Source organism: Caretta caretta, chromosome 1 (genome assembly GCF_965140235.1).
Source record: "Caretta caretta isolate rCarCar2 chromosome 1, rCarCar1.hap1, whole genome shotgun sequence".
Lineage (NCBI taxonomy): Eukaryota > Metazoa > Chordata > Testudines > Cheloniidae > Caretta > Caretta caretta.
This window is the reverse complement of record NC_134206.1, coordinates 132223842-132238336: the sequence shown is the minus strand read 5'-3', so window position 1 is coordinate 132238336 and position 14495 is coordinate 132223842. Positions and strand designations below refer to the sequence as shown.

The window sequence follows — 14495 nt, the reverse complement described above, 5'->3', positions numbered from 1 at the left end:
GGTATTTTAAATTTAATTACTAGTTCATACTGATCTTCTATAGACATTCCTTGTGGTGATCATATCAAACACCTACAGTGACTGACAGTAAAAAGTGAGCTCTTGCCGACAGATACCACATGGCAGTATCTGGGACGCCACCTTTATCTCCTAAACCTCTGTGTGGTAACTGATAGCAGATGTTGACTTTCTAATGGTGGGCATTACCTTCAGAAAATTTCTGCAGTCAACTGTATAGTATTTGCTATTTTGGGACGTAGAATGTACAAAAGATACAAGAACTGGTTCATAGTTATGCAAATACTTTACTCTTATTATATTGGATGACACCTGTAAATATTATATCGTATTACGTTGGTCTTCCATAGCAATATGTCGCTCATGTACCTGTTAAATGACATGCAAGAGACAAATAAACCACAGTATGAGTGTCATCCAGCAAGTTGGAATAAACTTGATTTCATGTTGTGACTGAAAACAATGATTGCACTTTGGGGTTTTGTTCTTAACTCATCATGACTTTGTTTATAAATCTGTCTGAAATTAATACTGCTCTGGCTGGGTGTTCCATCAGCTGCCAGCTTAATTCTAATACTTCTTATGACAGTTGCAATGAGGAAACAATTATCATCAAAAGCCATCTGTAGAGGCCATTGTGCTTTTGTAATTAGCATATAAAGGAAATATATGAAACATGAAATACATGAAATAGTGTGTAATGTTGGCTACCAACTCATTGACTGATGGATTTACTTATCAGTAGATGCTATGTCTGATGAAATCATGACAGTTGATAAAACACATTGTGTGGATCAGAAAATTAGTAATATAATTCATTTAAATATTGAATTGCACTGAAATATAGATTTTAAATGAGCCTTTAATTTTCAAATCAAACTTTATTTCTTATACAAGCATAATGAGTTTATATGATTAAAACAGATAATAGACATGAAAAAAACAATTAACTGATCTGGAAGCGTAACAAATCTGATTTACTTCTAAAGTTTCTTTAAAAAGATTGTTTTTAAAAATACATTACTTCTGTAGAATAACATTCAATACCTATAAATATTCTAAAAATTCTTGTTGTTGTTTCCCACTTCTATGACATTTTTTCTCATCACACAAGATGGGCGAACAACCTCAACATCTGTGGCCTAGAGGACAAAATACAGTAAGTAAGGGAAAAAAAATTAAATAAGAATAGCAATAAAACTGTTCAGTTCATTAGTGCACAAAGTAAATTACAGCTGTAAAATAAGTACTTCAATAGGAATATATCCAAAGATCCAAATGTGTTAGGATATTTCATATGTTTGCTGTTGGCTTTTCAAAATCCTACAGATTCATAAAACAGCCTACCATTACCTGATTTGCAACTGATTGAAGTCTTCCTATTAATCAGAAAATATTTTACATGGAAAATTAACTAATTTCAAAACAGAATCTCCCACCAGTCTCCTATACCCACACAGTTCTGCCCTGTGTTGCAATTGGTATGTAAGATTGCGGGAGATGGCAGCAGACAGTAAAAGTTATCCTCTGTTTTGGAAGGCAGGGCCTAAACTACAGGGTACAGAACAAAGCATGGCTAGCTGTTGCTTACAGCATGCTCTTGTTGCTGTTATGTAACATTTAAATAAAAAATAATTTTAGTTAAATGAAAGCTCTTTGTGCTGTAATAATATGTGACCCAAGGATCTCTTGATACCAACTGGCAGAGGACACAGGGGCACATAAGGGTTTCAGGATCCCCTGGGTCTGGTATCTACATACTAGTCCACCAAAGAATGACATGTGAGATCTCTACTGAAAGCCTATCACATTGGTTGTCATGATCATTGCAAAATGTGTCTGGAAAATGTGAAGAGTTATGTGTATATATACTAAAAATATGTTCTCTAGGTCTACGAATTAAGACAGGTCACCAAAAGGTGATCCACATACTACTATCAGGCACGGAGGAAAAGACGCTTATCTATGGCTGGTCATGTGCAAATTGGGTATTGTATGGTTCACAATGGACACCCATTTATAGCCTGATCAAAATGCTAATCAATAGATCCTGGGGGTTGCAGGAGGAAACACAAACAGCAGGGGGATCCTCTTTAGGAATACAACTTTTTGGAACTATATCTGGGTGTGGATGAACACTCAATTATCCTTCAACCAATGAGGACAAGCTGCCAGCGGGCTTGATTTTATGAAATTAGGAATCTCAGCCAACCTGGCTGAAAATGCTGGGAAAAGGATTTGTGGTAAGATACTTTGCAAGAGATAGAGGAATGCCTTGTGAGTTCAGTTTAGGCACTAGAAAGCATGTTACAATTTTGTTTTATATGTATCTGTTTCCAATATTCTTCCTTTCTATTACTTGAATCTCTGTTCTGAGATAAAAAGAAAAGGAGTACTTGTGGCACCTTAGAGACTAACCAATATATTTGAGCATGAGCTTTCGTGAGCTACAGCTCACTTCATCGGATGCATACCGTGGAAACTGCAGCAGACTTTATATACACACAGAGATCATAAAACAATACCTCCTCCCACCCCACTGTCCTGCTGGTAATAGCTTATCTAAAGTGATCATCAGGTTGGGCCATTTCCAGCACAAATCCAGGTTTTCTCACCCTCCACCCCCCCACACACAAACTCACTCTCCAGTTTGTGTGTGTGGGGGGGTGGAGGGTGAGAAAACCTGGATTTGTGCTGGAAATGGCCCAACTTGATGATCACTTTAGATAAGCTATTACCAGCAGGACAGTGGGGTGGGAGGAGGTATTGTTTTATGATCTCTGTGTGTATATAAAGTCTGCTGCAGTTTCCACGGTATGCATCCGATGAAGTGAGCTGTAGCTCACGAAAGCTCATGCTCAAATAAATTGGTTAGTCTCTAAGGTGCCACAAGTACTCCTTTTCTTTTTGCGAATACAGACTAACACGGCTGTTACTCTGAAACCTGTTCTGAGATAATAAACTTATTCTTGATCTATCTAAAGTGCTGTGTGTTAAGTAGAGTGGTGATCCTGAGTTGAATTGTACAAGCTGGTATGTACTCTTGCTTTAGGATTAGAAAATCTGAAAGTTTTGGAAGTGTTCAGTGGAACTACAGACTACTTCAGAGGCATTCTTGAAGGACTTAGGGGTTGGTGAGTGTGTATCGTTAGCCTGTACAGAGAGAGTGAGGCCTGCGAAGGCCACAAGGGAGTGCTTGTGTTGCCAGAGGCTGGTGGATTCAGGGAAGTGATCCACAGCAGGCACAGACAGACTCCCTCACTCTAAGGGCAGGTGGTAGCGAGGTGCCTCACAACCCTGAGTACTCTTAGAAGCATCATATAACATACTGTATGGAGTAGAAAGGAAAGGAGTACTTGTGGCACCTTAGAGACTAACAAATTTATTTGAGCATAAGCTTTCGTGAGCTACAGGTCACTTATGCTCAAATAAATTTGTTAGTCTCTAAGGTGCCACAAGTACTCCTTTTCTTTTTATGGATTCAGACTAACACGGCTGCTACTCTGAAACCTGTATGGAATAGCTGGCCTTGTGTATGCTAGATAACTGAACCATTAGTAGTAGAAACAATGGGATAGCAGTATTCTAAGTATTAGGAGTGCAGTGAGTCCAGAATAGCCAGGCAGTTTCAGGTGCAGGTTGGTTATAACTTTACCCCACATCCACACTAATTTTCTTTCTGTCTGTACATCATTGTAAATCTTGCCTCAAAGTATTTTCCCCACATCCACGGTGCATATTGAGATGTGCTAACAAGAGGTGTTACTTGTGCCTCGGAAGTTGGGGGAAAGAAGACAGAGTAGCTGTGTGGTGGGGGGATGGGGGTGGAATAGAAGATCAATGAGATGTGGACATTTGTAACTTAATACGAAGACTTTTTGCCCCTTTTATGAACACAAACGGCAGAATGTATTAGATTCAGGAAAAACCCTTCCAGTCCGAAAGGCCAGGTACATTTCACAATGAAAAGGTTCATCCCTGCTGCATAGGTTCCCTTGTCCCCCCACTTTCAAGTGTCAGTTTCTGTTGAAAGAATGAAGGTCCTCGTCCTGCTCTTGTTGAAGTCAATTAGGGTTTTGGTATTGACTTAAGATGACCAACTTTTCTAAGTGGAAGAATCATGGCATCTGTCATGGTGCGCACACAGAGGATGGTTTGGGGAGGTTGTGGAATCTCAATCATTGGAAGTTTTTTAAGAACAGTGGACAAGAAACTTGTCAGGGATTGTCTAGACGATACTTAGTCCTGCCTTAGTGCAGGCAACTGGACTAGATGACCTGTCAAGGTCCCTTCCAGTCCTACACTTTTCTGATTCTGTGATTGTTAGGGAGGTTTGCTCAGTGGAGGCTTGAGGGGAAGAGATTGTCCACTAGGGCTGGTCAAACACTTTTTTTGATGAAAATTGGAGTTTTCAACACAATATTTTTCACAAACAGTGTCTCCTTTCCATGGAAAATTTTAACTATTTATTCGTTGTGCTGTCTTGTTGCACATAAGGGTTCATGGGAGCTGTGGGGGTTTAAAAAAGCTGAGACAAAACACTGATGGGGGACAATGGAAAGGGCCCTGAAAATGGAGACACTCCTGGTTTTCAAGGACATATGGCAACCCTACATCCTACCTAGCTGAGTGGTAGCAGAATCAGACCCTAAATTAGAAGCCCAGATTAGAGTCTGGTTGTGATCTTAGTTATACCCTTGAAAATCAGAAATAACTTAATTGAATCAGTGGAATTACAAGGCTGTAAATGACAGGTTTCAGAGTAGCAGCCATGTTAGTCTGTATTCGCAAAAAGAAAAGGAGTGCTTGTGGCACCTTAGAGACTAACCAATTTATTTGAGCATAAGTGAGCTGTAGCTCACGAAAGCTTATGCTCAAATAAATTGGTTAGTCTCTTAGGTGCCGCAAGTACTCCTTTTCTTAAAGCTGTAAATGATATTCTGGAGAAGTAAAGGAATGGGTCAGTTTAGGGGCTTGTCTACATGAACATTTAGTTTGTGGTAAATTGGATGTAAATTTACACTGTGCTTGCCTGCTGAACTAACGATCCATGTGGCTCTTTCTGACATGTATTAGCAGTTTGATGATGAACTCTTATCTAGTCCTCTTTGAAAAGTTCACTTATTTCTTTTCCATATATCCCCTCCTTCTCTCCCCTCCCATCTCCCCTGTTTCCAGTCCTATCCTCCTATCTTCTTTCCCTATTCCTTTCTCTATCTTGAACTGAAAAGCAGGTGTTGGGGGGGCGGAGGGCGGGGGAGAGTGGATTTTCCTTTTTACTGGAAGTTTCTTTGAAGTTTCTTCAAAACTTTCTTATAGAAAAGTAGAGTAAGTGCAGGCAAACCAACAATGAAACACTTATTTTACCCCTCATCAAAACATGTACAGAAAATTCTTACATCCTAAAAATACCAGAATAGTAAAAATAACTAAATTACTTTGATATATAACAAAGGGGGGGGAGTATCATTTTAGTGAACCTTTGCTCTTTTTAAATGACAAACTATTATATATTTAACTAGTTATAAACTAATAGTTTGGTATTTGCTAAGGAATGCCCATAAAACATAATTTTAAGGAATGCAGTCAAGTGTAGTAATTCAGTGTTATCTAACAATGAAATATAGAATGTAAATGAGTAAATCAGCTTGAAACTTGTAGCATCAATTACTGAAGTAAGAATATTACAATAGCTGTACCTATGGTTAGCTGTAAAGACAGACATCAAGTCTTCAGTGGTGACTGGTATTTTTCAAATCTGCATACGAAATTTTTGCAAGATCTTTCCCCTTTGTTAAACCATAAGGACATTACATCATTTGGAGCCAAAGTAAGGATTTATGGTCAACTTAGGTTAAGATTTCCTCATATATTAGCAATAAACCTATTCTGAACTGAATTGCTAATAAAAATTCCCACTTCTATCAAATCACACAGCCTTCTTATTTTACACTGGAACATAACAGGAATAAAGAAAATGTGAACTAATAAGTTGTGTTCAACAGGTCTTGGAATTTTTAAGTGCCAAACATGTTTTGCATGCTCAGAATCTATTGACCGAAAGTCTTTTTTGAATTACAAATTATTTGTAACTTGAAAGCCTGTTAGAGAAATACAGGCTGTGAATGCTAATTTGCTTTGGCTTGACCAATCAAGAAATGTAGATGGAGCAACTCGCATTTTCTTTGAACAACTCTGATTAACATATATATATAATCACCTATATATTAGACTATTGAAGTTATAAAACTTAATAGTCCCATTTAATAATTAAATACAATATTCTTGAAGCTGAAACAATGGCGAACAAAATGGCACAATGCTATCTTTGTATAGGAGCTAAATTAAATCATTTTTGTATTAGAAGAGATTTAGGAGAGAGGAGTTTTGCTATTTATCCTTTAATTCAAATAACTTAGCTGTGAATTCATAGCAGCATTAAGTAACTGTTAGGGTATGCTCATACATTCACCACAATGCAGTTACTGGTTTATCAAAAAATGTTAAAACAGGCACAAATTATTGAAGTAAAATTTCTGACATTTTCTAAATGTAAACTGCAGATGCCTCTTTGTTTTGGCACTACATTGTAAACATGCCCAGAATTGGAAACAGTAGTCTGTCATTTTTCATTACTTACATTGGAATAATCTCTTACTAACACAGCTACCCCTCTGATACTTAACCAGAAGTGTAACTTTTATCTTAAAATTGCCGTAAAAGAAGGCAGCTCACATTTAATTCTTGGATAAACGCGAAACGTACTGAGGGTGAAATTCAGAAAACTAGCAATAAATGGGTTTTGCATGTGAGAGAAATTCAGGGATTGGGGGGCAGGCCCCCATCCCAGACCTGCAGAAGCACTTCATCGCTTGTATACCTTCCTGTGGGATCTTGCACCAGCTGCCCACAGCTTTGTACTATTGCTCAGGTATACAAAAAGTTGGCACTGAACTATCCTCTGCCAGGCATAGTGTGTATGCCTGTTCTGTAGCAACTTTCCCTCTCCATTGTGGACCCACAGCGGTTCTGCTGTATTGGGAGCCTTCCATCACATGCTGTGGACTGCTGGCTGTGTGCATATTTCATCCTTACGTATTTCAAGCAATTAAAACTAGAGCTGGTCAAAATTGTTCAGATTATGAAAGTTTTTGCTTAAAGAACATTTTTTTTTTGCAAAATATTTGCAAAGAATTCATCCCCTTTTCCAACTAGTTATGGAACTGGTAAAACAAAACTGAATTTCATTTTTTATTGAAAAAAGAAAACGTTTGTGAATAATGTCCCAATTTCTCAACCATCTGTAGTTACTACAGTGCACTTGAGCACTGGTTATCTTTCAAGATTGGATTAAAGCAATTATGGCCCAATTTGAAGCCCACTGAAGTAAGTGCAAGGATCCCATTGACTCAAGCAGGCTTTGGTTTGAGACTTAAGAGAAAACTATTGACTAGAGTTTTAATTTTTAACTCTTCTTTCTTATAATAGAAACTTGAGAATACAATTCCTCCCCCACCCGCAAACATTTTGTCATTGCTCTCAATTTGGCCAGTATTATATCTTGCTATATATTTAGTTTTGTTGGCGTCAGTATATGTCCCTTTGTTTACTTGTCTGGCTGAAGTTAGTAATAATAGCAGCTTCAGGAACAACAGGAGGGATTCCATCTCCTCTCTCTCTTTTTTTCCCCCCCTGGCTCCGGCATGCTGTGAGGGAGAGGGAGAAAGCCTCTTAGCTGGCCAGGGGAGAATTCCTCTGATACAGACACTGGGTAGAGCTGCTATTGCAGCTTCACACAAGGCCCTTTGAAACCTCCAGAGTTAGTCGGGTTGTATGGTGGCAGGGTGGGGGCAGGAGGGATATGTGGAAGACAGTGAGGCCATAGTGTGCAGTGCTGTGGAGATTGTTGGCAGTGCTGCCAGCCATGGGGACAGGCTACCATATCTTAGCAGGGGCTACTCCCCTGTCTCCCCACCCACTACTCTCCAGAGGAGGCTGAGGGGATGGCAATCAGAGGCAGGGAGTGGGCTCAGCCTTGATTCTGCTTAAAATGTGCCTGCCAGTGCAGCGGGAGAAGTAAGGTCATAATAGGTTACCACAATGGCATCTTCTGGCTTGAAAGTGTGTGACTGACAAATCAGTATGCAGTGTAGTTGTAGCCAGGTTGGCCCCAGGATATTAGAGAGACAAGGTGGGTGAGGTCATACCTTTTATTGGATGATCTTCTTGAACTCCAAGGAGTTGGTCCAATAATAGCTATTACCTCATCCTCCTTTGTCTCTCTGACAAATCAGTAGCAGATTACTTCCCACCGAATCAAAGGAGGAATTAGGGACTGAACAGAGATTGTCAGAGTCGTAGTCTGGTCTCTGCTCCAAGGGCAGCACAGCTACCTGCAATCCCTGGTGCAGAACTTGTGGTAACCCCACAACTGAACTCTCAGATCGCTCCTCATTTACATTCTGGGCTCCTCTAACTGAGACCTCCAGCAGAAATAGGGAAGAGGTTTGACATATCTGATATTGTAAAGTAAAGGAATCTTTTTTAGTGAGTGGGGGAAGCTACCAGGCCTTTAAATACAAAAGCAAAAAAAACCCAAACCCAAAACACTAACCACCTTTTCCCCCACTTTTGTTTTTCTCTGACAGTCTAAAGACAGTTGTTGGTTTTTTTTCTGTCTTGTGGGAGAGTGAATAACCATATGGTGGAGGCTGGATGTAAAGAAGTCAAAATTCAATTCTTGTGTGAAACAACCAAGAGGATACACTTTGTGGCTCACCTGAGAGCTATTTCACGTTAAAAAGAGTCCTGGGTTCTGCTTCTCTTCTCACTTAACTGACTTTTACACTAGGGTTAACTTCACTGACTTCATTGGAATTACTCCTGATTTACAGTGATGTAAGTGGAGAGGAGAATCAGACCTCAAATTTTAATCAAGATAAATGAAATGCCACTTTATTTGATATTTTAGAGTGTCATTCTTCAAATGTGTTAACCTCTTTCAGTCATGTGATTCATGCTTCAATTTCATTGCCTGAATTGTAGAGACCCTGGTTCTCTGGTGCCCTGCCTCTCGTGTATTAATGTCTATCAGGGAACAAAAAGAAAAGGAGTACTTGTGGCACCTTAGAGACTAACCAATTTATTTGAGCATGAGCTTTCGTGAGCTACAACAGCGAGTCCAAAGTGGTTGTAAAACACAATCTTTCTAATTTGGCAGCATTTTACATCCACTTGTAAATGACTATACTAGGTACATGGCAAGTCCTGTGCTGGGCTTGAATTGGCATGTGGCTTTGAAGTAGTTAATTAAATCAATGTTGTTTTTAAAGCTGTCTTTCTTTTGCCTTAAAGCAATTCTGATGCTAAGATCATGTCTTTTACAAAAATTAACAACGGATTTTCCAAAGAGGAAAACAAAACAAATGCCCCAAATTCCTGACATACACATGACAAATTGTATATTTAGTTGCTTTTTGGGGGGTGAGTGGGGAAGGTTTCAGCTATTACTGTTAGTAAACTTTATGGTAAACGTTTGCTTGTTTTTTTTTTTTTCCTCTGTGATGCTACATGGAGGTTTTTGGACTACTTGAAATTTTGTCCTGTTTAAGCAGTGGAAAATCACAGAATGCACCAAAACAACCCATGAAACAAATAAAAGCAAAGAACTCAAAGAGTTCCTTGTCACAACATTTTGTAAGACTATTTACTGGTTTGGAAAATGGTAGGGGCAGTGAATGAACTGTTCTGTATTACAGATTAAGGGCAAAATATTTTCTTTATTGTTCTTGGTTCAGATTTCTGCCTTAGAGGGCTGGTGACTTTTCTTCAGGAAAGCAGTTATCTGCTATTAGCTAGAACTTGTCCCTTCTTTTCTTAAATACTTTAATTTTAATGGGTTTCAGAGTAGCAGCCGTGTTAATCTGTATTCGCAAAAAGAAAAGGAGTACTTGATGCATCCGATGAAGCGAGCTGTAGCTCACGAAAACTTATGCTCAAATAAATTGGTTAGTCTCTAAGGTGCCACAAGTACTCCTTTTCTTTTTGCGAATACAGACTAACACGGCTGCTACTCTGAAACCTGTCATTAGGCAAGGCACTGCATTTAGCCGTATGGAGTGGAAATCTATCAACTTCATGAAAAAAAAAAAAAGGAATGCATCCGATGAAGTTGATAGATTTTCACTCCATACGGCTAAATGCAGTGCCTTGCATAATGACAGGATTCAGAGTAGCAGCCATGTTAGTCTGTATTTGCAAAAAGAAAAGGAGGACTTGTGGCACCTTAGAGACTAACCAATTTATTTGAGCATAAGCTTTTCGTTAGCTACAGCTCACTTCATCGGATGCATTCCTTTTTTTTTTTTTCCCATGAAGTGAGCTGTAGCTCACAAAAGCTTATGCTCAAATAAATTGGTTAGTCTCTAGGCCCTGGTCTACACTAGGACTTTAGGTCGAATTTAGCAGCATTAAATCGATGTAAACCTGCACCTACCCACACGATGAAGCCCTTTATTTCGACTTAAAGGGCTCTTAAAATAGATTTCCTTACTCCACCCCTGACAAGTGGATTAGCGCTTAAATCGGCCTTGCCGGCTCGAATTTGGGGTACTGTGGACACAATTCGATGGTATTGGCCTCCGGGAGCTATCCCAGAGTGCTCCATTGTGACCGCTGTGGACAGCACTCTCAACTCAGATGCACTGGCCAGGTAGGCAGGAAAAGAACCGCGAACTTTTGAATCTCATTTCCTGTTTGGCCAGTGTGGCAAGCTGCAGGTGACCATGCAGAGCTCATCAGCAGAGGTGACCATGATGGAGTCCCAGAATCGCAAAAGAGCTCCAGCGTGGACCGAACAGGAGGTACGGGATCTGATCGCTGTTTGGGGAGAGGAATCCGTGCTATCAGAACTCCGTTCCAGTTTTCGAAATGCCAAAACCTTTGTCAAAATTTCCCAGAGTATGAAAGACAGAGGCCATAACAGGGACCCGAAACAGTGCCGCATGAAACTGAAGTAGCTGAGGCAAGCCTACCAGAAAACCAGAGAGGCGAACGGCCGCTCCGGTTCAGAGCCCCAAACATGCCGCTTCTATGATGAGCTGCATGCCATTTTAGGGGGTTCAGCCACCATTACCCCAGCCGTGTTGTTTGACTCCTTCAATGGAGATGGAGGCAATACGGAAGCAGGTTTTGGGGACGAAGAAGATGATGATGATGATGAGGTTGTAGATAGCTCACAGCAAGCAACCGGAGAAACCGGTTTTCCCGACAGCCAGGAACTGTTTCTCACCCTGGACCTGGAGCCAGTACCCCCCGAACCCACCCAAGGCTGCCTCCTGGACCCAGCAGGCGGAGAAGGGACCTCTGGTGAGTGTACCTTTTAAAATACTATACATGGTTTAAAAGCAAGCATGTGAAAGGATTACTTTGCCCTGGCATTCGCGGTTCTCCTGGATGTACTCCCAAAGCCTTTGCAAAAGGTTTCTGGGGAGGGCAGCCTTATTGCGTCCTTCATGGTAGGACACTTTACCACTCCAGGCCAGTAACACGTACTCGGGAATCATTGTACAACAAAGCATTGCAGTGTATGTTTGCTGGGGTTCAAACAACATCCGTTCTTTATCTCTCTGTGTTATCCTCAGGAGAGTGAGATATAATTCATGGTCACCTGGTTGAAATAGAGTGCTTTTCTTCAGGGGACACTCAGAGGAGCCCATTCCTGCTGGGCTGTTTGCCTGTGGCTAAACAGAAATGTTCCCCGCTGTTAGCCACAGGGAGGGGGGAAGGTTGAGGGGGTAGCCACGCGGTGGGGGGAGGCAAAATGCGACCTTGTAATGAAAGCACATGTGCTATGTATGTAACGTTAACAGCAAGGTTTACCCTGAAAGAGTGTAGCCACTGTTTTATAAAATATGTCTTTTTAAATACCGCTGTCCCTTTTTTTTTCTCCACCAGCTTCATGTGTTTCAATGATCACAGGATCTTCTCCTTCCCAGAGGCTAGTGAAGCTTATAAAGAAAAAAAACCGCACTCGCGGTGAAATGTTCTCTGAGCTCATGCTGTCCTCCCACACTGACAGAGCACAGACGAATGCGTGGAGGCAAATAACATCAGAGTGCAGGAAAGCACAAAATGACTGGGAGGAGAGGTGGCGGGCTGAAGAGAGTAAGTGGCGGGCTGAAGAGAGTAAGTGGCGGGCTGAAGACAAATAGGGCTGAAGCTCAAATGTGGCGGCAGCGTGATGAGAGGAGGCAGGATTCAATGCTGAGGCTGCTGGAGGACCAAACCAGTATGCTCCAGTGTATGGTTGAGCTGCAGCAAAGGCAGCTGGAGCACAGACTGCCACTACAGCCCCTGTGTAACCAACCACCCTCCTCCCCAAGTCCCTCCTCCCCAAGTCCCCATAGCCTCCACACCCAGACGCCCAAGAACGTGGTGGGGGGGCCTCCGGCCAACCAGCCACTCCACCACAGAGGATTGCCCAAAAAAAAGAAGGCTGTCATTCAATAAATTGTAAAGTTGTAAACTTTTAAAGTGCTGTGTGGCATTTTCCTTCCCTCCTCCACCACCCCTCCTGGGCTACCTTGGTAGTCATCCCCCTATTTGTGTGATGAATGAATAAAGAATGCATGAATCTGAAGCAACAATGACTTTATTGCCTCTGCAAGCGGTGATTGAAGGGAGGAACGGAGGGTGGTTAGCTTACAGGGAAGTAGAGTGAACCAAGGGGCGGGGGGTTTCATCAAGGAGAAACAAACAGAACTTTCACACCGTAGCCTGGCCAGACATGAAACTGGTTTTCAAAGCTTCTCTGATGCGTACTGCGCCCTCCTGTGCTCTTCTAACCGCCCTGGTGTCTGGCTGAGCGTAACCAGAAGCCAGGCGATTTGCCTCAACCTCCCACCCCGCCATAAACGTCTCCCCCTTATTCTCACAGATATTGTGGAGCACACAGCAAGCAGTAATAACAGTGGGAATATTGGTTTTGCTGAGGTCTAAGCGAGTCAGTAAACTGCGCCAGCGCGCCTTTAAACGTCCAAATGCACATTCTACCACCATTCTGCACTTGCTCAGCCTGTAGTTGAACAGCTCCTGACTACTGTCCAGGCTGCCTGTGTACGGCTTCATGAGCCATGGCATTAAGGGGTAGGCTGGGTCCCCAAGGATACATATAGGCATTTCAACATCCCCAACAGTTATTTTCTGGTCTGGGAATAAAGTCTCTTCCTACAGCTTTTGAAACAGACCAGAGTTTCTGAAGATGCGAGCGTCATGTAGTTTTCCCGGCCATCCCACGTTGATGTTTGTGAAATGTCCCTTGTGATCCACCAGAGCTTGCAGCACTATTGAAAAGTACCGCTTGCGGTTTATGTACTCGGCGGCTTGGTGCTCCGGTGCCAAAATAGGGATATGGGTTCCGTCTATGGCCCCACCACAGTTAGGGAATCCCATTGCAGCAAAGCCATCCACTATGACCTGCACATTTCCCAGGGTCACTACCCTTGATATCAGCAGATCTTTGATTGCGTTGGCTACTTGCATCACACCAGCCCCAACAGTAGATTTGCCCACTCCAAATTGATTCCCAACTGACCGGTTGCTGTCTGGCGTTGCAAGCTTCCACAGGGCTATCGCCACTCGCTTCTCAAATGTGAGGGCTGCTCTCATCTTGGTATTCATGCACCTCAGGGCAGGGGAAAGCAAGTCACAAAGTTCCATGAAAGTGCCCTTACGCATGCGAAAGTTTTGCAGCCACTGGGAATCGTCCCAGACCTGCAACACTATGCGGTCCCACCAGTCTGTGCTTGTTTCCCGAGCCCAGAATCGGCATTCCACAGCATGAACCTGCCCCATTAGCACCATGATGCATGCATTGGCAGGGCCCATGCTTTCAGAGAAATCTGTGTCCATGTCCTGATCACTCACGTGACCGTGCTGATGTCGCCTCCTCGCCTGGTATCGCTTTGCCAGGTTCTGGTGCTGCATATACTGCTGGATAATGCGTGTGGTGTTTAATGTGCTCCTAATTGCGAAAGTGAGCTGAGCGGCCTCCATGCTTGCCTTGGTATGGCGTCCGCACAGAAAAAAGGCGCGGAACGATTGTCTGCCATTGCTCTGACGGAGGGAGGGGCGACTGATGACACGGCTTACAGGGTTCGCTTCAGGGAGCTAAAATCAAGAAAGGGGGTGTCTTTACATCAAGGAGTATTTCAGGCAGGACTTCACGGAGGGTTCCAATAAGAAATGGTGCACCTAAGTTATTGTTCTTATTGGAACAAGGAGGTTAGCCTGGCCTCTGGTTGATACATGGCTAGATTTACCTCGCTGCACCTTCTCTGTGAGTGACTGCAGTGTGACCTAGAGGAATGAGTCCCCTAGACAGGGGAGGAGGCAAATGAGTACAAAACAAATCTGGTCTATTTCTTCTTTTGATCCACTCCATCTATCTTTTACATCTTTGGCTGGCAGCAGACAGT

At 42.2% G+C, this 14495-nt stretch overlaps 1 protein-coding gene across 4 annotated transcripts in view; it reads left to right on the top strand.

Annotated features, from left to right (window-relative positions):
- Positions 1–14495, top strand: part of ANOS1 (anosmin 1) — a 181251-nt gene that overhangs the window by 60594 nt on the left and 106162 nt on the right. Inside the window, exon 3 of one of the 4 annotated variants that reach the window (XM_048860383.2) lies at positions 1133–1177. The exons of the other annotated variants lie outside the window; for them this stretch is intronic. Coding sequence (XP_048716340.1) covers positions 1133–1177 — 45 coding nt within the window. The remainder of the gene's footprint in view (positions 1–1132; positions 1178–14495) is intronic. 4 annotated transcript variants of the gene reach the window in all.